Source organism: Arvicanthis niloticus, chromosome 17, assembly GCF_011762505.2.
Source record: "Arvicanthis niloticus isolate mArvNil1 chromosome 17, mArvNil1.pat.X, whole genome shotgun sequence".
NCBI lineage: Eukaryota > Metazoa > Chordata > Mammalia > Rodentia > Muridae > Arvicanthis > Arvicanthis niloticus.
This window is the reverse complement of record NC_047674.1, coordinates 20,824,562-20,850,355: the sequence shown is the minus strand read 5'-3', so window position 1 is coordinate 20,850,355 and position 25,794 is coordinate 20,824,562. Positions and strand designations below refer to the sequence as shown.

At 39.2% G+C, this 25,794-nt stretch overlaps 1 protein-coding gene across 4 annotated transcripts in view; it reads right to left on the bottom strand.

Annotated features, from left to right (window-relative positions):
• Sphkap (SPHK1 interactor, AKAP domain containing) overlaps window positions 1-24,493 on the bottom strand; it is a 135,307-nt gene extending 110,814 nt beyond the window's left edge. For 2 of the 4 annotated variants that reach the window (XM_034521466.1, XM_034521464.2), the window contains exons 1-2: window positions 24,162-24,493; window positions 4,466-4,544 (exon numbers count right to left, since the gene is read on the bottom strand). In XM_034521466.1, the coding sequence (XP_034377357.1) occupies window positions 4,466-4,544; window positions 24,162-24,189 (107 nt within the window). In that variant the 5' untranslated portion in view covers window positions 24,190-24,493. The remainder of the gene's footprint in view (window positions 1-4,465; window positions 4,545-24,161) is intronic. The other 2 variants (XM_034521465.2, XM_034521467.1) reach the window with 2 other exon arrangements.
• Window positions 24,494-25,794: the final 1,301 nt, after the last annotated feature.

Here is a 25,794-nt window from a genome sequence, read left to right as displayed (position 1 = left end):
TCACCTGTAGAATGCAAGTGTCACAGACTACTATGGTAGCTTGATAAGATTGTTTCCTGTAAAGCTGTACTATCATACCTGGCACAGGAAGTACTCAGTTTGAAGCTGAGAAATGATGCTATAATCCCTGAAGATTTGTTTAGTCCAGAAGCCTTCTTTTAGGCTTTCATTCAGTTGGAAATATAGTATCTGCAGACTTATAGTGCACACATACTTAGTTGTCTTCAGACCTGAGTATTCAAAATATTCTTCAGAATAGACATTTCAGTATTTAGGGAGATTGATGGTCATTATCATGAGGCCATAAAATGGAGACTCCCAAAGGTCTTTGAAAGACCAAAGAACACAAGAGAATTCAATTAGTCTAAGACTATAAAAATGTGGCCTCTGTTAAATACACAATGTTTTGTCCATCAATATGGAAAATAATTATAATAAACCAAACTTTATAGATTTCAATAAAATTCATTAGGAGGTAAAAACCCCAAATTTAAAAGCAGATGTGTCTAGAGAACAGACATTGTTTTACAAAAAAACAATGCTACTTCAACTGGCAAAACAAATCAATAAGATTTCTTCAATGAATATCTAACAATTATTTTTCTAAGGTAGCTTGTGCTATCCCCCTATCCAATGTTCCATCCCCCTCATAGAAGCAGGGGGATAAAAGATTGGATAGGGGGATTCTAGAGAGGAAACCAGGAAAGGGAATAACATTTGAAATGTAAATAAAGAAAATATCCAAAACAGAAAAAAAAAGATACCTTGATGGTGTTTGTATGCACATATTAAGATAATTCTCTGTTCCTTCCCATATGCCATGGGGAAGTGCTCCACATTAAAGAAGCAAGGTTGAAGATAAAGTACAACTCTGTAACTATTAACACAAGAACATTGTTTTTTAAACACAAGACTGGTCAGGCCATTTCTGTGCTTAGAAACTCATTGTAGCTCTGCATTTTACTTCTAGAAGAACTGTATGTCCTTGTCATAGACTACAAAGTTCTATCCATCTAGACTGCATGCCACTTCTGTAACTTTGTTTCCTTCAGAATCTCCCTCTCTGGTACTCTGTCCACACTGAAGTTCTTGCTATTTCTAGAAGAGTCTAGGCACCACTACTATGGTAAGAGCCTTCTCTAGGTTTTGACATGGGGGATGTGCTTTGCACAGAGAGTTGGCATACCTCAGGTTACTGCCTGCTTCATGTCCTTTCCACATCCTCGTGGAGGCTTCTCGACCACCGTGGCTACTATACTTGCTCCTAGCGTTCCTGTCTCTGGCTCAACTTTCTCCTACACTATCCTAGGTGTAAAAAAACCCTATGCAATGTATTTATTTCCAATGTCATCATTCATTGTATGTCCCTCTTGCATTGCAGTTAATAAACTGTGTAAATATGGTTATCATTGTTGGGTTCTTGTCATGTGTGATTCCCAGCCAAAGACTGATATCTGAGGTCTAGCAGGTCTCAGTAACTATGCATCAAATCAGTTAGTCAAAGAATAAATACATGTAAAGTTTTACACAGAACCATGAAAATGTTAATAGTAGTTGCATAAAGAAATGGTCTTGTGTGCCTTCTTTCATGTTCCTGGCTGTATTGCCTGGGTATTTGCCATCTATTGTTTCATAGTCAGAGACAGTTCTCCTTTGAAATGGGTGATAAGAGGATATTTAGAAACAGATCATTTAAAGTCAAAAGAACGAGAAAGGCACAATTGGTGCTCACAATTCTCACAAATTATCTGATTAGTAAACAACTTTTGCTTTTTAAATGTAATGAGATCTCTGACATATACATACACATTATTGTTTTCGTGATTGGATCTCATAGGTCCTACCACATTCAATGTGTTTACCACAGTGAAATGGGCCTGAGTGATGTAACTGGAAGAAACAGGAAAGCCAACAAAGCCAGGAAACTTTCCTGCCTTAGACCAGAAGCTGCTTCTCTCAGCAAAAGCATCAGTGTTGCTGGGGAGAAACCCATTATCTCAGGTAAGTGCCTTTTAATGTGCATCTTGCCTCTCTTGTGTCTCTTTCCTGAGACTTCCGGATTATATCACAGTTGTCTATGTCCATGAGTAATGGAATGAAGTTAAACTCAGAGAGTCATCTCGACTGATTAACTGTGAACAATGGGACAGGAGGAGCGGAAGCTCTCAGAGACTGCTTAGTGGCACTGCTGATACTGTGTAAAATAACACTTTAAACTGGAAAAGGTTTTGTTTTACTTTTTTTCCCAAATAATTTGATTTATCTAAAGTGCTTCAAGTTCCAGCATATTTGAGAGTAAGGTACAAAGAGTTTCAGTAGGCCCCCTTGCCTCCTCCACACAGACACCAACATGCTCTTCCAGGCTTCTCTGCTTGTTACAACTGGCAAATCTATAGACAAATGCATATCATCATCACCCCAAGCCCATGGTCTACATTAGGGTTCACAGTTTATGTAAATTTTATGGGTTTGGAGTAATAACATGCATCCACTATTGTAGTGTTGTATGGGGGCACTTTCAAAGCCCTGAAATTCCCCTGTTATTTCTACTTAACTCTATACTACCTAACCACAGATTTTAAGTTTATAAAGCTATGCGTTCTCGGATTGCTTCTCAATTTGCACTACTTTTTGGAATTAAGAATTTTGAAATACTGTTTGAATGTAGATGATATCTTTTTCTTTTCTTTTCTTTTTTTTTTTTTTTTTTGTTGTTGTTATCATAACAGAGGGCTTTGTAACTTAGCTGGATAGCTACTTATATAGCTAGAAAAGAATTGATAATTTTTTCCTTCTCTGTGGCAAAACTACCCATACAGAAATCATGATTCAGTAAATATATCTTTACCTATCAGCATCAACACATGTCAGCCACCATTTAAGACATTCCATTTGTACTTAAGAGAGTCTTACGACTTAAATTGGAGTAAGTTACAATTGTCAAATTTTGTCTTTAAATGTATGATAATTCTGAATATTAAAAGAGTACTTGACTCACCATGAGATCCCATGAAAGACAACAGTGCCTCTAACTAGTCACCCTTCCATAAATGTGATAGGTTCAATTATGACAACACATTAAAGATTTTCCTATTAGTGTTCAAGTAAGTTAAATATAAACATCAAAATCTTAATTTCAGGGTTTTTTTTGGGGGGGTGTGTGAAAACCAATACTCCTAAAATGCAAGTGCCAGTGGCTGTATCAGATACATAGAAATATTTATTCTACATGAACGACAAACCAAACATTTACATTTAAAATTTTTAATTATTTATTTTAGAGCACACAGAACATCTGTACATCCTAATCGCAGTATTTGATGCCCCAGGAGTGACAAAAAAGAGTGTAAAAAGATCAACACATTAAAAATCTTCTATAGTAGAGGATTCACAGTCCATTTTAATAAGTCAGATTTCATGATTTCTCTGTGGAGGGTGTAGAACATTAAGGCACAGTGTCTGTTTAAAAACTGCAATTGGACTCCCAGTCTGCTTTCATTGCACTGACCCTGGGACTGATATTTATTCTTGTTGAGATATTTAATCTCTGCTAAATGAGACTGATGTTAATCACTTTATAATATCCATTGTTAATGCAAAAAGGCAACCTCAATGAACAATAGACACACTTTGAGTTCTATTCTTTGCAACAGGACTTTTACAGTTGTCATTTCTTTGTCTTGGTGTGATGCAGGGTAGGTGCTACTGGCCTGTTATATTCATAAGGACACTGAGTCACAGAGTCTGTGTTTGTTCAGGTCATTACTCAGAAAGCTGAGTCTAGAAGAACCTGCCCCCTAGTCTATAGTCTTTCCTAGACGCCCAGCTATTCTCATATGGTGTCCTGTCATGGAGAACTATTTTCGATAGGATTTTCTGATTTTATTAAATGTTTGAGTCTAGAGAAAAGCAATGAAGACTGGGAGTAAGGAGAGGCATGGGGAACTACCTTCAGGGTTCTAGTCAGGTTGAGAGGTAGGTTATCAATGAACACAACAGTGGGTGTGGACTTGCATGAAGATGCAGCAGAAAGCAAACCTGATTTTAAGTTTTGGGACACAGAGTTCTGCCTAAGTAAAGTTCTGACCACCTGTCTAATCATGCCATTGAAATGTCTCCTAATATCTTGGAGACCTTTAAACTGGAGGAAGGGAGGTAGACACTGAGGGATGGAACATAGGGTTCACGGTATTGAAATATTTCCTAATTCCTTCGAGTCTTTTAAGCTGGAAAGGGGCAGGGCACTGAAGGGATAGAACACAGAAGTTAAATATGACAGTAAACAAGAGGCCAGGTGCCTGCCATGGTTTGTGTTTCCACGATGGTGCCATCAACTAGTAAATCTAGAACTTCAAAGTCAAAATGTTCAGCCACGTACCCCAGGGCCTCATGGGTACTGGCATTAAGAAGACCCTGATCATGACTTGGCATTATAATCCCCTGGACCCCAGGCCCCACAACCAACCTGGATTCTTGGCAGTGTCTCTTGACCGGCAGGGCAGCAGAAAGGCAGGTAGCACAGTTTGGTTCAACTACCCACATGGCTGATGGAGAGGACCACACCCACCATAAAGGGGTTAGAAACACCAGCAGATTTGGAGAGGAAGCCAGAGAAGAGAGGATAGGGGAAAAAAAGAAAGAAGTTTTAGTATCATTTAAGAGGAAAGGAAGATTCACAGCATGCCAGCTTTCGCACACCAGTGGCTAAATGGGCATGTTCTAGCAAATACTTGAAAATTCAGCAAAGGGTCTAGGGATTCTAGACCTTTGCTTGTGTGCCATCTGACTTGGGTCGACTTGGGTCACAGTGGATTTGTATTTGTGACTGTCACACCTTCATTCATCAGAAACAGCTTTTATTTTGCAGGTAAGAGTCTCAGGCCTTCCCAGTTCATTTTATGCATGTTTTCTCCTGACTATATTTTAAGAGCATAATAAGGCACTAACTAGATCATTTTAGATATTTTATTTGTAGCTAAGGCTTATATATAATGCATGTGTGTAAGTTTAAATTACTTTTGGAATGTAAATTACTAGTATATGACTTTAAATCTCAGCACCATGACATGATGACAGCTATGAAGAGATAATACATATGGCTAGGAGGATCTACCCAGCCTAGCTGGAGGTGAAAAGAAACTGTCAGTAAAATTATATTTATCTTATTGCCTCATAGCCACTGGTAACTCATTAGAATACAAGGCAGTTTTATTTTGTGAGTGAAGCTAACAGAGCCATACCAAACACCTCATAGCAGGAAACCCTGGTGTGAGTCAGAGAGGGACAAGCATGGATGAGTGACCATCTTTGATGAGATGAAAATACCTTCATTTACTCTTGCAGGCTATTTTCATTGGAGCACAGAATTTTAAACTAGGAATTAGTCTTTCTGACACATCCAAAGTATCACCTGCATAAATAGCTTTCACCACAAAGAAATTTTACACTAATAGAGATTGCATAGCACAATCCTATCTTGGAGAAAGAAGCCAAGTGGCAGATCTTTCTACAACCATACTTTCACACTTAGTTTAAGCAGTCTACCAGATTCTGACATATTCAGATGCAGATGCTCACAGCTAACAATTGATCTGATCAAGGGGTTCCCAACAGAGGAGTTAAAGAGAAGACTGAAGGAGCTGAAAGGGTTTGTGGCCCCAAGAGGAGAGCAACAATACTAACCAACCAGAGCTCCCCAGGGTCTAAACCACCAGCCTGGGAGCACATAGGGAGGGACCCATGACTCCATCTGTATATCTAGGGGAGGATGGCCTTGTCGGGCATAGGTGGGAGAGGAGATCCTTGGTCCAATGAAGGCTGAACACTGTGTGTGTGTGTGGGGGGGGGGGATTCGAGGGTGGGGAGGTGGGAGTGGGGGGAAGGTGGGGGCACATCCTCATAGAAGCAGGAGAAAAGGGGATGGGATGGGCGTTCTGGTGGTGGGGGAATGAGGTAAGGGGATACCATCTGAAATGTATATATAATATCCAATAAAAAAAATGAAGCAACTTCAAACCATCAGATATTACCATGAGGTACAAAAATGTGGGAAAGAATAAAATATTTCCTGTCTTCATTCTCACATGAGTTTCAATTACCTCAAAAAAAACTAATTTGTTGATAAATGCATGAAATATAAATCCCCATTTGAGTCCTAAAGTAGAATGTTTAAATACCTGGCACTGACACAGAGAAGAGTATATCTACGTTTTTCACCTCATAAAAAGTGTGGGAGCAAAATTACCAGTTAACACATCCTCAAGTTGTAAAGAATGTTTGAATTTTAGTATCTAATTAGTCTTCTAATTGTATATCTGAAGGAAAAAATCTTCTTGAATAAAATAATAAAAGCTTTTGTTGAGTTACTAATGACTAAATTATATTTTGACACACATTGATAAGTCATTTTAGAGCTGTCTTATAAGGTTTACTATTTAGCCCATTTGTGTCTAACACTACCATGCTCTCTTACAGAAGATGAGATGGAGGCCAGGAGACAGGCCTAGCACCTCCATCAGAGGATACCTGAATATCTTTGCCATTCATTCAGCTGTCTTGTTTCTAAGATAAGAATGAATTGAGTCAGTCTTCTTTGCTTTCTAAATGTAAATAATGAGAAAAAAGTAACTGACATACAGGCTCATATATCTATAGCTTCATACAGCTCTGATTAATAGAAGTATTATGGCCTGCATAAATCATATCAACAGATAAAAATGTGCTCTCTAAAGAGATCTCAAAATGTGCAGGATATAAGCACCCATGTTAGATTTTTATAACTTTGTAAACTCCCAAATAATCAAGATCCGAGAAACCTTGAACTTTTCTTAGAGACGGCATTTCGTCTTCTCCAGAGAAAACAGAGCACGGAATTTTACTGAAGCTGAGAGATGAACACGTTTCCTAGTTATTAGGACAATAGAGCCATTGGCACAGCAGGTCTGTGTTGCTGCCTCATTAAATGCGGCTGGGAAGAGTGAACTGAGAGCAGAAAGTGAGCAAACCCAGCCACAGTCATTATGTAAAGACTGTCTCGCTGCTAAGGAACTTCAGACACACTTGTTTTCTTGCATAAAATATTGCAAGAGAGCCATCGCAGATTTCCAAGAGGAACCCAGCAAAGTTAATATTTCTTGTAAATTATGTTTGTAAACAAAAGGAGCTTCCATGGGGATTATGTAGGAGGAGTGAAGTCTTAGACTGTAGAAGTCTTCCTTCCTTGTGGCTCAGAGAGGAAACAGCAGGTCGTGGGTTTATTAGCTGTTTCTAGGCAGAGTGGGATGGACTGTGTCCTATATAAAAGAACATTATCGTGAGAAACGTCTTCCCTTGGGAAGGATTATTTAAGCTAAAATGTGTCACCTAAGAAAACAGAATGTTTTCTTCTTCACCTACTTTGAGATGAGAGTAGTACTTGACATGTTTGCTTGTAATCTGCCTGCACTGGTTTCCCCAATGCCTGATGCATGTATCTCAACTGTAGCTATGATCCAATTACAAGATCTAGACACAGAGGCTGCTATAGTCTGGATCTTTAGCGTTTCAAGTCCCTGTCCCTTGAGTGATATTCTGGAAGAGGCCGTGTGACATTTAGCAGTTGGCAGAGTAGGGATCTTTAAATCATAAAGGAGTTTTCTTGAAGTCCTCTTTTGTTTCCTGGCCATGAGGAATATGTGCTTTTCTGCTGTGATATAGGGAAAATTTCCAACAGTGGGTTCAACCAATCATAAATGATAATTTAAAACTCTGGTCATAAGTGACCATTTTCTTTCTTTCTTCCTTCTGTTCTTCCTTTCTTCCTTTCTTCCTTTCTTCCTTTCTTCCTTTCTTCCTTTCTTCCTTCCTTCCTTCCTTCCTTTCTTTCTTTCTTTCTTTCTTTCTTTCTTTCTTTCTTTTTTAAAACTTATTTATCTCAGGCTTTTGTTATAGCAGCAGAAAGCTAACTGATAAGCAGCCAGGAGGGTGCTTTATTGATATCAGAGTTCCTGCTGCCTCCTGTGTGTTTGGTTGAACGGCTCCTTTCTCTCCTGTACACTTTATTGCTACAAGCCCAAATGGAAATTTAAGGGACAATTACATTAAGCTAATGAGCTGCCATGACTTCATATCTAAGTTCGTCACGTCACTGGTTCAGAGTTGCTCATTTTCTATGGTAGAATCTTTTAGGAATTCCAGGCATACTTGCTTTCTTTTGTTTGTTTGTTTGTTGTTTTGTTTTGTTTTTTTGGTTTTGTTTTAGTTTGTTTTGTTTGGGAGGGGAGTGAATCTACCTATCAAAGTGAAACTTCTCTCTAACAATTTGTTAACCATTGGTCAAACTCCCAGCACAATAAACAGAAAAACATAACTCTTCTGAGCAGTGATAAAATCCTGCACAGATCTTCTTAGTCCTTCTTTATCCTTCATCTAATGGCTACTAACAGCCAAGTGTTGTGCAGGGTGCTCAGGATATGCCAGCAAACAAAGGAGAACCAATTCTGGCCTTGTGAATTTATATAATAATGAATAAAACAGGCCCAGCAGCTGCCACCCACAAGAGTGAAATAGGTGAAATATAAGGAAGGTGAAGTTCCATGCATTTGTAATAGACTATTAATTTCTTTTGCACATAGATAGTGAGAATCAGATTAGGACACATCGAGGGTATTCAATTCACTTGATTGGTCATAGAATATGTGTTTCTCTCTCTCTCTCTCTCTCTCTCTCTCTCTCTCTCTCTCTCTCTCTCTCTCTCTCTATGAGTGCTCTGTCTATATGTACACCTGCATGCCAGAAGAGGGTATTAGATTCCTTTATAGATGGTCATGAGCTACCATCTGGTTGCTGGGAATTGAACTCAGGACTTCTGGAAAAGCAACCAGTGATTTTAACTGCTGAAGCATCTCCACATCCCCCATAGAATACCATCTTACACTCGGGAACCCAATCCCGTGTCTTCCTCTCTCCACTCCCCACACCTCAGCCCATTATACGTCACTACCCAGCTTTACAGACACAAACTGGTGTGTATTGAATGTCATAGAAACACAAATCATGTGTATCTGAACATGTAAGTTTTTCACTCACAGCTTCAAACAATAGAAGACAAAACAAAACTAGTAAAATGGAAATGAACAGGGCGGGGTCTAGATGATGGGAGCAGAGTGGAGCAGCTGCATCCTTAGCAATGGGACATCTGCTGCTCACCTATGCTATTTTTGTTGTTTAAACAGAAATTGCTTTGAGAGGAATTGTGAGTCCATTTGGTCCAATGCAGGTGTTTTTGTTGCTTCGGGATCAGAAGTGGTCATAGTTTAGACTGTAAGCACTGAAGCCCGGAGGGTACTACTGTACTCTGATTGTTTAACAATTGCTATGAAAACTGTTATTGCAGAGCATTGGGAAATTGTTGATGTTTTTACATCAACAAAAGCGACACTGTCTATTTTCACAGATAATTTAGATGACCACAGAAGGGCATTGGATATCTTGCCTAAGTTGAATAATTGTGATATTTAAAAAGAAAAGAGCACCGGCCATATAACTAGGCATCAAATTTTAATTAGAGTTTGGTTTTTCACTAAGCATAGTTGTGTAGCCTGCTGAACTATGCTTAAGACCAACATAGAAATGCCAGGGGGACAGCAGCATGTCAGACATGGTGTAGCTAATTATGATGGATAAGCTTGCAGAAGGCCAGGAAGTCTGCAGCAGGATGAACAACACACAGAGACTTGTTTATTATGGGACAATTATCTAGAGAATTTAATCAGCATTGCTGAGCAGTGTTGACCGTATATCTAAACAACTTCTAGCCACTGTTCAAACTGGCTATTAATAGTTTTCATATGCCTTTCTCTTTTACAGACCTGAGGGGAACATATGAAAGCATATACACACAGACACACAGACACACAGACACACAGACACACACACACACATATTACACTATACCAATACATCAAACACATGCCATACAGATCACACACACATATACCACACACGCATACACACACACCACACACATAGACACAATATACAGACACACACAAAGACACATACCACATACACATACCACACTACACACACTCACACACACCACACACAGACACACACACATGCATAGCTAACATAGATAATACATTATACACACAAACATACAGACACACAGACACCATACTACCACACACATACCAACACACACATACACACATATACATATCACACTCATAGACACACACACAATGGCAATTGTTGAATTTACCTCTTTTAGCAGTATCTCTGTGATTTTATTCTATGTAAGAAGGCCAAGAAAACAATTACAAACAGATGTTGTACAAGTGGTTAAAGTGGTCAAGTGTTGGCACTATTCTAGAGTCATCCATTTATCCTAAAGGATGTCATCTCTCTCATGTTTTCAGTCTAGAATCATATTTCCGCTCTCATCACCCTACTTCTACACGAGCTTTAGAACCCATTCACAGCTGCTGGTCATCCATAAGCACTTTTTGTATCTATTGAAATTCAACTTACTTTCATCTGATCTGCTTTCTCCCCCTTTCTTCACCTTGGAATTTATTTCTTGTCATTAAAAGCAAGCCAAGATGTCCCAAACCAAAGATAAGTTGGATTGATCTTCCGCCCCTTTCCTCTTTATCATGAATATTTACTTTGTTATGAAAATCTTCCAGTTCTGTTAAGTATGATTTGCTTTCCACGCCCTTCTTTGCATTCTCATTATCTTGGTGAACATTCAACCCATCCTCCCATATTCTTTTTTTTTTGTTTGTTTTTGTTTTTGTTTTTCAGGACAGGGTTCTGGAACTCACTCTGTAGACCAGGCTGACCTCGAACTCAGAGATCCACCTGCCTCTGCCTCCCAAGTGCTGAGATTAAAGGCGTGCACCACCACTGCCCGGCCATCCTCCCATATTCTAGATGACACAAATAAGACTGAAGCATGAGATAAAGTCTGAGGGGAGGGATGAAATGAAAAGAACACATTATTTAAGGTCGTTGAAATGGGGAGGAAGACCAGAATAAACCCTAAACTTAACTCTGCACAGGCCAGGAGAGAGTTTCTTAAAAGCAGGAGTACTGAATAGAGGGCTTGCTCAGGAGCCACATAGGAAGGGAAAACACATTTGCACATTTTCCTACACTACCATGAGCTGTCATAGTTTTATACTTTGGTATGAGACACCCACAGATAACTCCTTCCTGATTTCCCAGAGATACTCAGAGATACAATCTCTCTCTTTCTTTCTCTCTCTCTGTCTCTCCTTTTCTCTCACACTGTTACTCTTGTTTACATTTCAAAGAGATGGCTCCTTAGTTCTTCAGGAAGGCAGTTATGTTTTATAAACTGCCAAGAGACTTTGAATATGATTCATTGCTCAAAAGATCAGAGACTGAATCACATATTAGAAAAAAATTATTCTAAAGACCTTACTCTAGGAAATTAAGAGTTCTTGGATAATCTAACATCAGCAAAAGGCTTATGTTAAAGTTATTTGCTTTGAGAGTCAAACTAAGATTTTTTTTAGTCAGTAGCTCACAGGGACTTCCTCCCTTCTCCATTCTTACTTCAGATTACAGGGAACTAAAGACTATGCTCTTATGCTATTTTTGCTACATTAGCACCACTATTTCTTTATACGATAGACTTTAAATCAGCAGTTCTCAACCTGTTTCATGACCCTTTTGAAGGTCAAATGACCCTTTCACAGGGGTTGCCTAAGACCACCAGAAAACACAGATATTTACATTGCAATTAATAGCAGTAGCAAAATTGCAGTTATGAAGCAGCAATGAAAATAATCTTATAGTTGGGGGTCACCACAACATGAAGAACCATATTAAAGGGTCACAGAAATAGAAATATTGAGAACCACTGCTTTAAATAGTCTGTGTATAAATACACACATATAGTTTCCATGACATTTTTTTTCATCAAGTCTGACAATACAGCCTCCAAGAGCTGAAGAGCGTCTAACTGAAACTGTAACCCCAAGCACGAGATTTCAAAAGTTTTTGGCTAGGTTTGTTCAAAAGACTTCCAAAACATTACAGACTACCTGTTACCTCTGGTTGTCTCCCAGAGCTAGTAGGAAAGTCCTGATTGCTGAAGACATCAAGCACTTAAAAAAAAAAAAAAAAAAAAAAACAGGGCCCAGAGACCCCTGAGCTAGAAGTGAGCTGAATGGTTACTCCCCAGGACTAGCCTTCATGGTACCAGAAAGTGCCATGAAAGCTTCCAAAGGAAGAAAGGCATTTCCATCTATCTATGATGCTTATGAACCACATCAGTGACCAGCATGGGAGGACACTGAGTGTCAATCTTGGAATAAGAATTTTGGAATAAGAATTTTTACCCATAACTTGCATTTCATCATCAGTGAACCATGAAAACTTCATGAGAGATTTTTACCTGAAACACAGATGCACAGGACATTAAAGCATGTTTACAAAGTACTCTTGATTATGATATTTGACTGGGTGGTTTTACCAAGTGGCTTCCATGCTTTTGTGTTAAGGATTTTATAGTTAAAATGCCTTGTTAATTGGGTTACAGGTATGGTGCTAAATATAAAAATGTTAATAAGGTTTTAGCATATAGTCTTTCAGGTATATATCTCATGAACAACAATAGTGGCCTTGTGGAAGAAGTCAACAGAAGTAAAAAAATATTTAGAAATATCTAGAATATTCAGCTTTGCTCAGTGGTGTTTGTAGTTTGTTCATACTCTTCTCTATGAACCAACCCTTGTACAGTCTAGTGTCAATCCCCAATCTAGGCTGTCACTGTCTCTAAGCAGAGAACAGAAATGCCTTGCATACTTGCCCTTCTGTTATAGACACATTAACAATTCAAAACACCACATTGGAGAATGTTGGTGACTTCATGATACAGGTGATAATTTGTAGAAAGGTCTTTTTTACATTTGAATTACACTTAGTCAAATCAATTAGATCCATACACATGACTCTTTAGTTATCTCTATTTTGTCTTGAACAAGACAAGTGAGTTTGGTCATTTTTATTACATTTTATTTGTGCATCCACTCAAAGCTGCCAATACTTAGTGGAAAGGATTTGCTGAAGTTAAATTCTTTACTGTTATTATCAATCACAAGGAGTGTAAAATTCACTTATAATGCATCTTGCTATAGTAATTTGACCTCAAAAGACAACGGAGATAGCCAGAGCACAGAGACTGGTAGGGAAGCCAGCCCTACTTAGAGAAAGTATCATGAGGGGGTAGTGAAAACCCAGGAAAGAAAGACTTTTTGTTCCAGAAGAAGCTGAGTCACTAAGTACTGCACTTCAAATGGAACAGATCTTGCTGTCCCACTTTCAAAGTGAACAGAGAGGCAGCTGCCTCCATGATCATCTGGGGATCAGCAGCCACAAAAGGAAGAGACAGTCGAAAAGGTTTTACAGTAAGCTTCAGAATTACACATGACCCTCGAGAGGGCAGTAGCCTTTTTGTTATTAAAAGAAATAGAGGGTTCTAGGAACACAAAGAAAATACTGTTGAACATTTGGTAAATATTGAGAGAAATACTGTCATGTATAAGGGCATGTATGGTAGCCAACTGACCCATTCCCTACCTTACAGGCACATGTGATGTGACAGTCTTCCTAGAGAGATGTAACACACACACACACACACACACACACACACACACACATATCCCTAATCACCAGAGAGAGAGAGAGAGAGAGAGAGAGAGAGAGAGAGAGAGAGAGAGAGAGAGCGCCAGCCTATGGCAGACAAAATAATGACGAATCAATGTTGAAACTGGTCAACCAGTAAGTTATTCACTGGGTTATCACAAGGTGTATGACGGATGGAATATTTACTAGGAGCAGGAATAACTTAAAAGTGACTACATATTTGGAAAGCCCACCTGAACACAGATGATGATGCCTGCAAACCTGGGGCTCTCTCCTTAGCTTACAAGGCAATGCCATAGTCTGAACAAATTTGTTTGCACAGTCTGGCTGCTCAAAGTTTACACCCCCAGCACTGTTCACTACATTTTATGCTGTCGGGAAAGGGCCGCAAGAATCTTCCAAGGCAATGTTCTCCAGGACAGGATGATCTTCATTTATTTCCTGGTACTGCTTTAAGCTTGTGAGCCTCCTCTTTTATACAGGAACAAATGTTTCAACTTGGTGGAGCATGCCAGACAATGCTCCATCTGTACATTCTCAAGTCATCTCTCCACTTTCTTCCTCGCCTCCCCCGCCTCCCCTACTTTTTCCTTTTCACCCCATTCTCTTATATTATGGAAATGAAGCTAGTGCCCTGGCAACCAGCTATACCTATCTATAATAAGCATGAAAGGTCAGCATGCACACAGGCAGATATAGGCAAACTCAGCCCCTTCCTTGCTGCAATCATTGAGAAGGTGGCAATATGTCGACTGACATCTTGCAGAAGAATTCTCCTCATTGTCTTCTCGTGTGTGTGTGTGTGTGTGTGTGTGTGTGTGTGAAATACTAAAACTTCCTGGGTATGTGTTTCCCAATAACTTTTTATATCTTGAGCAACAACAACAATAACAACAACAAAAAATCAAATGGCCTCTTAATGTCACCAATCTTGAATAGACCTGGGGATCTTGTGATATTTTTTTTTAAGTAGTCTGCCATACCTAGTTCTGCTCTCAAGTATTGTGCTATTGAAAAGGCTTCCCAGACCAGTGTTCTTTCAACTGCAGCACATGTGAGATGCAGTAAATGTGAGGTTTAGGATTTAATGTCATTATTCTTCCTAAAATACAGATTTGGACAAAATTACACCATGTGGCTATATATCAAAAAGAAACCCAAGAACAGTCTTGCCCTATACTTAGGAAGACAGCTAGATCTATTCCCTAATAAGTTTCTAATTAGCAAAAAGACCACTTCAGTGAGTGTCTTTCAAAGGGCTTCAACAGCACGCCATGTATAGCCTTCATGTATTTGAGTAGTCCTTGAGAATTGGATGGCTATTTCAGCTTTTCTATACCTAATGACTCTTTTGTGATATTAGGAGAACAAGCGGTGCTGTCTCTTCACTTTAATAAAGATGGAAAGAAAAGGGAGGGAGAAAGAGAAGAGTAAAATGAAGAAATAATTTCTTGTAGCATTTCAAGTGTCAAATTTTAGTTCACTTACTGTCCATGGCAGGAATAATAGTGATCCCCCTAAGACACTTGGTGACTAGTCCTTGGAAGCCATGAATATGTTGAGGCAAAAGAGGATTACAGTTTAAAATAGAATTAATTAGATGGATTTAGTATATAAAGATTATGCTAGATTATCTAGGGTACAGAATTATTAGTAGTATAAGAGGGAGGCAGAAGAGAAGGTCAGATACCAGAGGCAAAGAGTCAGAGGGTTGTTATATGACCCCCGCATACAAGAACTGCTAGCTTTACAGATAGAGCTGGTAGCTATGGGGCTAAGTGTATAGCAACCTAAAGAAGTTAGAAGGACCCAGCTTCTTTAGGACAATCTCCAGGAAAGGATGTGTCCTGTTGACCCTTCCTGTCATTCCAAGATGCACATCAGGCTTCTGAACTGTGAGGTAACAGAGATAAGTATTATTTTAAACCTAACTGCTTTGAAAAGCAGTACAATTTATATTTTTTTTAACTAATTTGAGTATCTGAAACCAAGACTCTTCTACAAAATTTAAATAACTAGTTCAATACATTGGCTATTTGTTGTATATTTAAAATGAAAGGAATAAATGGAACTTGTTATAGTTATAAAATGTCCCACATAGAAAAATATATTTGAACAGTTGGTACTCAGCTGGTGGAGGAGCCATTTCTAGAAGGTGGTGGAACCTTTAGAAGCAGCTAGCTTTAGAGCTAGCTAAGGGCAGGTCTTGATATTTAAGAGCCTAGAAAATCCCTGTCCACTGTTTGCTTCCTGGCTGTTGATTCAACATGTCCAACCATTTCATACTCCTTCTCCTATGCTGTCCTCAATACAATCTATAATATCTCTTTGTAATAGTAGCACTGGACACCTAAAACTATTTTCCCCTGGTCAACTATCTACCTCTGACTTGGATGGGGAACTAACATTCCAAACTTCTCAAAGCAATATCAAATATATTTCCAAGGAATAAAATCAATCAACAGAATCAAGTAGGGAAGAAATGTTGGAACTATTGAAAATTCAATAGTAATTATGATTTGAATGGCTGAAGTGGACCAAGTGGACAGCGTGCAAACTACCATGAAAACTCTATGATGAGAACAAATGGAAATTCCAAGTGAAATATTGGCCTTTGCCAATCACCAGCTGAGCCACCTCAGCTATGGAAAGGTTGAGGCTTGAGGCAAAACAAGAAACAGACCAACATAGGAAGGAGATTTGAAGAAATCATCTTGAACCTTTACTAAATTAATAATTGGCAGCAAATCATAGACCTAAGAAGTTTAGATACCATCACCAGGGTAACATAATAGAGCTGCTATCTCACTTCTTGGTTCTTTATATTTAAATTGCTCTAAACAAAACAAAGAAAATCTTGAAAGTGGATGGGACAAAAAATGGATAACCTGGCAATTAATAATGGTGTGACAAGAACAGCAAAATGGAGAGAGTTGATCCAGATGGAGATATACAACAAAGAACTAGATGCACTGATCAGAGATAAACACAGTACAGCAGGCTGTGGAGGAGAAAGGAGCGTGACAAGGAGAACCCACAGCTGATATTTCCCATTACTGATTTGGAGTTAACAGTCTGAGAAGGCAGCACCCTAGCTAGATACCACCAGGGAGAGGTGTCTCTATCATGAGAAAAGTGAGCTGCTCAGTTTGGCACAGTCTCCCAAGGGGGAAAGGCTATGAAGAAACACCAAGTGACAAAGGTAAAGAGGCATGGTAGATACTCCACATCCCCTCAGAACTCCAGTTACTGAAAAGACTGGCAGCCCCTAGCCCCAAAGTATATATCTGAAGAGGTTGTTACCAAAAACAACACAGGAGGAAGGAGTAATCATACCAAAAAATTATGTTGATTATTTATTTTTATATTATTTAATAATATAAATTTTAAAAATATTTAATAAAAAGATATTTGTATATAAGACTTGAAATATTGAAACTGCTAGCAGAAACCAAAACCAAATATAAAAAGCCACCAATGTACTCATAGACCAGAACTCTTTGTAAAGAACTCGAGTAGCACAAATAATTATGGTAATAACGGGCAAATTTGATTAAATTAAATTTAAAACCTCCAAGGCAAAGGAACAAACACCAGAAAAAAAAAAAAAACCAGAGCACTTATAGAGTATTAGAAATATCTTTGTCCATATACAGCAGATAGGTTTTTAATGTTTAGAATGTATAAAAACTGTAAAAACTTAAATACAGACAACAAAATCTTACAACCCATGAACAGGCTAATAAACTCAACAGAGGGTCTTCAAAAGAAAAAAAAAACAACACAAATGGTTAATAAATATTTGGGAAATGTTCAACATCTCTAGTCATCAAAAGTGGAGATTAAAACTATTTCAAGATTCCATCTCACCCCAATAAGAATGGCTAACATCAAGAAAGTAAATAATAGCAAATGCTGGCGATGATCTAGAAAATGAGCAACCCTTGTGAGCTGCTGATGATTGTAGACTTCTGTAGCCACCCTAGAAAGCCTTATGGAGGTTTCCCAAAAAAACACATAAAATTAGAACTACCATATAGTACAGATGTTCTTCTGGGGAGATGCTTGCTCATCTATTGCTGTACTGGTCACAGTAACTAAGAAGTGGATGCTTGCCAACTTATGAGTGGATAAAGAGAATGTGGTCAACATAACAACAGTTGCATATTATTCATCCACAAGGAAAAATAAAATGATGAGATTTTCAGGGAAGTAGGTGGATCCAGAAATTATTTCCTAAAATGTAGTACATTCAGAAAGGCAAAAAAAAAAAAAAAAAAAAAAGAGAGAAAGAAAGAAAGAAAAAAATACATGTTTTTTTCCATGTAGCTCTTAGATTTACGTGTGTGTGTGTGTGTGTGTGTGTGTGTGTGTGTGTCTGTGTGTCTGTGTGTGTCTGTGTGTGTCTGTGTGTGTCTGTGTGTGTGAAGGAGGTATGGATGATGAGACTAGAAAGGTGATCATGAAAGGAGAGGTTTTTAAAAGGAAAACAACAACAACAACCAAAAAATAAAAACAAAACAAAAAGCAATGCAAAAACCTAGACATGGAAAGGCAATAAATGGGCCAGCTGGAGATGTGTAGGTGGTTGGGGGAGTCGAGAAGGACCAAGAACAAAATATGTAAAAAACGCTACAGAAAACCCTTTACTTTGCACACTAACCCAAAAACTCCTTGAAAATAGCTTTCTATTTTGAGCTATATACTTTAAAAGAGTATGTTTCACAAAGTGAAGGAAATGTAGTCTTTACTAGATGAACAAAATATGCATTGTTAACAGGCATTCTCCGTGGGAAAGACTGAAGGAAGTTTTGTTGTTGTTGTTTGTTTGCTTTTAACAGAAGCAATGCAACACAGACAGAAAAGATAATTTGTGAACAAATTATCAAAAACTTCAGAAATGAAGGAAAACTCATCAAACCTTTTTAAAAAATTTCTGAGTACTCTAAAATAGATGACTTAATAGAAATATGACAGTACACATTGTATATGGCATTCATAAAAATAATATATATGCCAACCAAAGGAGAAAATTTGAATGTACAATTAAACTGGATGTGAAGGGATACATTATAATTTGAAAGTACATTCTAATTATTTAGAGATATGCAGTCTAACCTCTGTGGCACCAACTTTTGCTTTAGCAAACTATAAATAGCGAATCAGCAGAGGAGCTAGCATGGAATTATACGCATTTCCCAATTAACCTCAAATAAAGCACACAAGAGGGAAAATAAATTTAAGAAGAGGGCAGATTGTACAAACAGAAAGTAGCTTGCTGGATGGCATATTTCAGTCTTACCCCATCTACAATGCGAATGTACATGGGTGAGGGAGTCACATTATATAAGAGATGATTAGATGATGTTTTAAAAGGTCCTAATAGACTGTCTTCAATAAGTAACTTTAAATATGAAGATGCAGAGTAGAAAAAGGTAAGGCAGAAAAAATCCCGAGTGTTTTATAAATATCAGTTAAAAGAAAGAAGGCGTAACAACCACATTTAGAGTTTTTTTTGGTGGTGGTTTGTTTGGTTTTAGTGGGATCGTCAGGTTTTCCCTAAGCAGAGAGCCATGGCCCCCACACAAGGCTATCTCAGCTCACTCCACAGCACTCTCAGGCACTGTTATTATTCCCTTAGTCAGGTGATGAAAACAGTCACAGAGTTCCTAAAAATCTTTTTTTCCAAGATAACTGTTAGGTGGCCAGTGCTCTTTTCTTAGGTGCTGGGCCACCTTCTCCCAGGAGAAGTAATCCTTTGAAGCACTTACTGCAAACTTGTTCTTCTTCACCTATGGGGGGTTGTAAAGAGAAACAACCCTTCTTCCAAGCTCAGCTCTCTTACAGAACTATTTCAGTTCTCCCATATGACTTGATTTTTTTTTTTCCTGTCAAGGTAGTTATGTCTCTTATGGACAAGAAGCTCTCTAAGAGTTGACTTACAGGAACCACAGAGATGGAGGCCATGTGCCCATAGAGTTGACAGTACAGTGAAACATTAAAGGTAAACTTCACGAGTGTTTGCAAAGGTGTTTTGATTAGAAATTGCTTTGAGAATTCCTGTTTCTGCCCATTACTCAGAAGCACTGTTACCCCTTTTAATCTTATATGTTTGAATAGATTCTGAACTCCTAGGTTCTCTTTCTATAAGAAGTTTTAGCTTTTATGAACTGGGAATACCAATGCATATCAGTGCTGTATTTGGGAAGAGAATATTATATTCAATGAAAAAACATTTCATTTGCTTTCATTTATACTGTGCCCCTCCCCCTTCCCAACACACACATACACACACACACACACACACACACACACACACACACACACACACACACATTCATACTCAAAAGAGTTGACCAGTGCTTCCTCAGGCACATTTGTAAAGAGGACCTAGAAATGAAGCTATGACCCTGCATCTCTGCCACTTTATGAATTCAAAAACCTAGAAACATCCACTAAAAAATATATTGTTGGGTGGCGTTTGGTTAGAATACAGTTTGGAGTTGTTTAGGCACATTAAAAAAAATAGGTTTTTTCCCTCCTAGGTCCTAACAATATAAGTGATATGACAGGACAATGAAATCAATAACATACCACACAAACATACATGAATACCCCCACAAACATACAAAAATATATGAAGACACAGAAACACACACACATGTAATCATACACACATATAAACACATATATTTTAAAATGAACTTTTGGTTTCTTCTTCATAGGCCCATATACGAAGTAGCGGATTAAAATAGAATCCAGGATGTCCAACAAAAAGAGAACCTCTAATGGTATCAAAACATAAGCGAGCATTGGGGAAGAGCATAACTCTTCAACTTCAAATTCTAGCTCAAATATGGCATAGATAGAAAATGTTCCTTTTCTCTTGCTCCCCTGCTTCTTACCCCTTTCCCCCTCTCTCCCCATCCCCCTCCTCCCTCTGTGTTCATGGCTGGCCTCTACTCCTCTCTCTTTCTCTACCCCCCTTCTCTGTCTCTACTACCCCCTCAACTCTCCTCTCCATACCCTAAATAAACACTATTAAAATGTTTTGTTTGTAACTTTTTAAAAAGGCATTTGCAAGGCTTGTGCTTTAAAGGTCATCTTGCATTCAGGCTGACCCTGTGTGTCTGAGAATGACGTTCCCATTAAGGCCAGGCCAGCGTTTCTTCTCTCCTGTTAAAAACAACTGTGAGGTCATAGTCAATACAAGGGGAAAAAAAGCTAGTCTTGTAGCCAGAAGAACTTTGAGGTGTCCTAGGTGTTACGTATGTGGACTTCTAAATCTGATATTTACTTTATTTAATTTCCTTTTGCTTCAAGGTTTTGGCTAGGAAGTAAAAGTAATATCTGTTATAATTAACTCTCAAGGATGTGATGGTTAAATAATCTAATATATGAGATGACACTTAATAAATTCTAAACATGATTCTGCACACAGTTGCCCATGTCGACAACATTGACTTGCATCTATAAAGGGTAGCTGTGATGCAGGAATAATAAGCTACAAGAATCATTTAGGAGAGAACCTTGATTCTTTTTTTTTTTTCTTCTAAAAACCTTCTTATGCGACTTATCGAAATGAACTTCATAAAGCAAATGAGTGAAGAAACACTCCCTGAACTTTTAGCTGTAAAAGTAGCTGAACAAAAGCAAAACAAACAAACAAACAAACAAAAAACCCCAAAAAACCCTTCATTTTCTTTTTAAACATTTTATTTCTACCAGACTACTAGCCAGAAAAGAACATGAAATTCTGGGTTTATAATACATCTGCTGCAAGGATATTGATTTCTCTAGTGCTTGATTTCCTTCCTGGAGACATTGGCTTCTCTTTGCAGTGGTTTTTAAAAAGCCCTTAATCTACTTCATACAGCTTATCACATACTTGAAAACTCAAATCATCACAGTCAAAATAAGGTGAAACTTTTGCAAATACAAGGTTAATAGATGATAATATCTCAGAACTGTCAACATTTTCATTGTTAAAAACTCATGTTTTAAAGTCACCAAATTATTATCCCTATTCTATTTTGAGATCACGTGCCACAGAGTATTGCTAATTACTATTCCATTTATGTTGTTTTAACTGAAATCACCAAGAAAGTAAAATATTCTCACAGCACAAAGTATCCTGTAATTAAACTGTACTTTGAAATCTTGTTGTTTTCTCTGTGCATTACTGAATAGAAGTCTAGATTATTTTATCTTGCTTGAAAGAAATGCTGTTATTTTAATCACTGACTTAACTTTATTAAATACTGAGAATGTTTCTGATGTGTACAATACATGCTTTATCGATAATGATTTGTTATTACTTGATCATGTTGCCACTTTCTCAAAAACACTTGTGTAGAATATCCAACTGCCAGTTCTTCAAAGCTCAAGCTTTCCTAAATAAGTCTAGTGATTAATACAAGGCATACAGGAATCAGTTCAAATTCTAATTCTGTTTTCACATATATATGGAAAGTTAATTCCAGTGTCTTCCCATGAGATCTAATGGGAGAGAAGCTGTGATTCTTACTTGAGCTAAAGTAAAGAAATGAACAAAGATGCTTCAATAGATAAAATTATTATTCTGACTTAGGGGAGAGCTGATGTTTCTTGGTAAGTAAGTGGTAATATTCAGAAGATTTGTTTCTGGAGATATACTATCGAGATTCATACATGGGCCTTCAATTAGTTTGATTGCTCTTTATAAAGCCACTTTTGGCACCACTCCATAAGAGATCTTAATAAGTTTTCGGAATGATTTATTTCTAATACTTTAGAAAATGTTTCAGGATTAGAAGGAAATTGCGTCATGACTGAACCACACTCATAACAATCTGTAAAGGTGGATTTGAAGTAAGCATCCTCCCTCCCCCTTTTTTTGGACTTGAGGGACTACTTAGCTCACCATTTCAGTTTGTGGGAATAGGGGTAGAAACTGAGGGACTTAGGGCCTTGTGCATGCTTGATAAATGACCTGTATCCCTAGCCCTCAATTCTAAGGACCATTTCTCCAGGCAGTAAATAGCAAACCTCTAACCTACTCGACTTTCAAGATGTTGTTATACTTTTACCTAAATCGACAACAATGGTTATTTTTTGAGCTTTTAAAATCTTCTCTCCCATACTTGCTTTTCCAGACATGAGGCTGAAATAGAGAGAGAGACTCAGTGTTCATTTGTTCCCCTTTGAGCCAGAATTAGAGACTCACTTAAGAGAGGCTCAGGGCATTGTATCCAAACCTCAAAGCCCTTTGTGAGATTCACAGAGGTGGGTGATGGATGGGAAGCTGGGAAGGCTAGTTCTATCACACAGCATAAACACTTGCGTCTATAGATGGCAGGCTCTGACCCTTTGAACGGCAATATGTATGTGTAACTTCCTGTACCCTCAGCCCTATCCCAGCTCTCCCACTGTCTTGGCTGAGGTGTGTGAGCCTTAGCCTGTGAAAGGCTGAGTTTTCCTGTGTTCCAATGCAAGCCAAGAATTCTAGCTTAACTTGTTTATTTTAGTGCCTGACAGTGTCAGCTTGGTTGGGGTGAGGTGAAGTGGGGCGGGAAGATAGGAAGTAAGAGCTTAGAAGATTAGCACTGAGCCCTGGGCTATGAAAGGTGGGCTGTGACAGACCTCAGCACAGCAGCCCAAGGCTGCTGCATTCAACAGTGCCGGAGCTCTAGGTGTGAACCCTGAATGCTCTCAGCTCCATGCTCAAAGGCCTCAATGCTACCTGCTCAGCTGGGCGGCACCTGCGAGATAGCCTCAGCTCAACCCAGAGATTTTTAGGGAGAAGAACAAAATCCTAGAGTATTGAATTCTCCAGCTGGGTCCGGAGGAGAGCAGAACAGGGGCAAACAGAGAGGAATCAGAAGAGCAAACAACAAAACACCGTAACCACGTCTCTCAGGTAGCTGTGCTTACCTGTCTGGGGAGGGGATTCGGACACTAGGTGGAACTAGCGCTTCAGAGATGCTAAAGGACCAGGAAGGTCTCCTCTGCCCAGGATTACAGGTGGGCTCAGGTTAGGTGTCAGTGAGAGATCAAAGAGATCTCCCCCTCCCCAAGCCTACAAAACATTGTAGCTCACCCCAAAGCCCCAAACACTAATCCAGGGTAAGGTCAACAGAACTGGAGAAATATCGACTTTGGTCTTGATCCTTCAGGTCTCTAATCTCCACCTTAGAAAGCATTCCAAGCCAAGGTGCAAAACTGCTTCAGGTAACACACACTAAGGCAGAGGAGACCTCAACCCTCCAGCCTTAGAGACAGGTACCTGGCTTCCTCCACCGGGTGCAGCTCCAGCACACAGGCCCCACCCAGCCCGGCACCCAGTGGGGTAGCTAATAGAGACCGAGGTCCCCAGAGGGCGGATCTCAAGGCTCAGTAGTGCAGGGATTTGACTTCTCCGTGAGAATCTCTAAGGAGAGCAAAGGGTGGAAAGCAACTTTGCCTGTGATCTCTAGTGCCCAGCGGAGTTTGAGAGACATCGTGTGTGGAGAAGCGAGTCTTACCTTTGCACAGAAAGCAGGGAGTTGACATCCATGGTTGACCGCGGGCAGAGAAAAGCTGACAGCGCAGGCGAAGGCTAAGAAGCCTGAGCGCCTGAGGACAGAGACGTGCAGGCTGATGCAGCGGTGGCTGAGACCCACAGCGGAGATTGATGCTTGCTCCTCCCTGACCACCAAGCGCTGCAGAGATGTCCTGGTGGCGCCTCCTGTGGTCTGCTCAGATCTCAAGACTGCTGGCTGGATTTGACCCTTCAGCCTAATTCCCGCCTCCCTCCCAGGTCTCCAGGGACTGCCTTCTGTGCCTTTCACTGTTGCTCTCTGCTCACTCACTCCCCTCCCCTTAGTCCAGTCCCGCCCCTTGCTATCTCTGGCGGCGAACACAAGGTCTGAGCCCTGAAGTTGTTCATCCACTTCGTTGCATTCACAGGCTCACTTCTGGCAGTTCTGGCTTCCGGCTGCCCCTGCAGTTGGTGCACACGCCCCCTGGAAGACCCTCTATTTGTCCTCTACAACCAAACAGGAGGTGCAGGCGTGGTCACTTGTGTCAATGTATCCAGCTCTTTTGCTTTTCTCTAAGCATCCTGTTCTGTTTTAACTCTCTCCTGTCTTCATTTAACTCATTTTCCTTAGATGGAACTCCACCATCTCTCACCTGTTAGACCCTATAAGCAGAAAAAGGTTTCAAAACTCGCGACAGTGGCCATCCTTCTGAGGCAGCTTTCAGAACCTAAAGGCAAGCTTTACTGACGCTCTATGGTCTGCTCAGTATCTCTTAGAGCAAAATCAGGCTTTCGTTGTTTTTTGGTTTTTTGGAGTTTTTTTTTTGTTGTTGTTTTGTTTTTGTTTGTTTGTTTGTTTGTTTGGGTTTTTTTTGTTTTGTTTTTTTTGTTTTGTTTTTTTTTTTTTGTTTTTTGTTTTTTTTTTTGAAAGAAATCAAGACACCAGTGGTAGCAACTGTCTGTTAAGAAGAGGGCGTGGAACATTCTGCCCTTTCTTTTCTAATGGAAAAGCAAACTAAAAAATGAATACCCTGAGACTTCCAGGAATGGGAAGCTGATATAAAAAAATTTCCTCTTTTGCTTCTTACAAGTCTAACTAGGACTCTCCATATTACAAACTGTATATAGAAAAAAAGTCTGGCAGAAGCAAGGAAAGCAACTAGGGGCCTGGACATGCAAGGAATGTGGTAGGGGTCTCTAGCCAAATGACAGAGACATCCTAGCCAGGCAGAAAATGTACAGATACCTGTTTCGCTATGGTAGAATGTTAGAGGAGAAAAACCCCACTCTGAACTGTAGCATCAAAGACTAAAGGGGAAGTCTGTATTACAGTGTCCTGAGCTGGAAGGATGCAAGTCATTCTCTGGGCCTGGTAGTACAGGGAAGACTAAACATGGATCAGGACTTTCATTCCTTTTAAGAAGAAGCAGCATGCCCTTCCTCTTGTCTGCTCTCAGTGCAGCACCTGTGAAATTCACATCTCCACAAGTTGGCAGCAATCGAGGGTTCTAATCAGCCACAATGCCATACAGATAGATCTTATGAGAGCAGAGAAGGTGCGGAGATTTTTAGCTCTGTGTAGCCCAGAGAGAACCTTGGTGGCAATTTAGAGGAGGGCTATAGCTCAGAAGTAATGA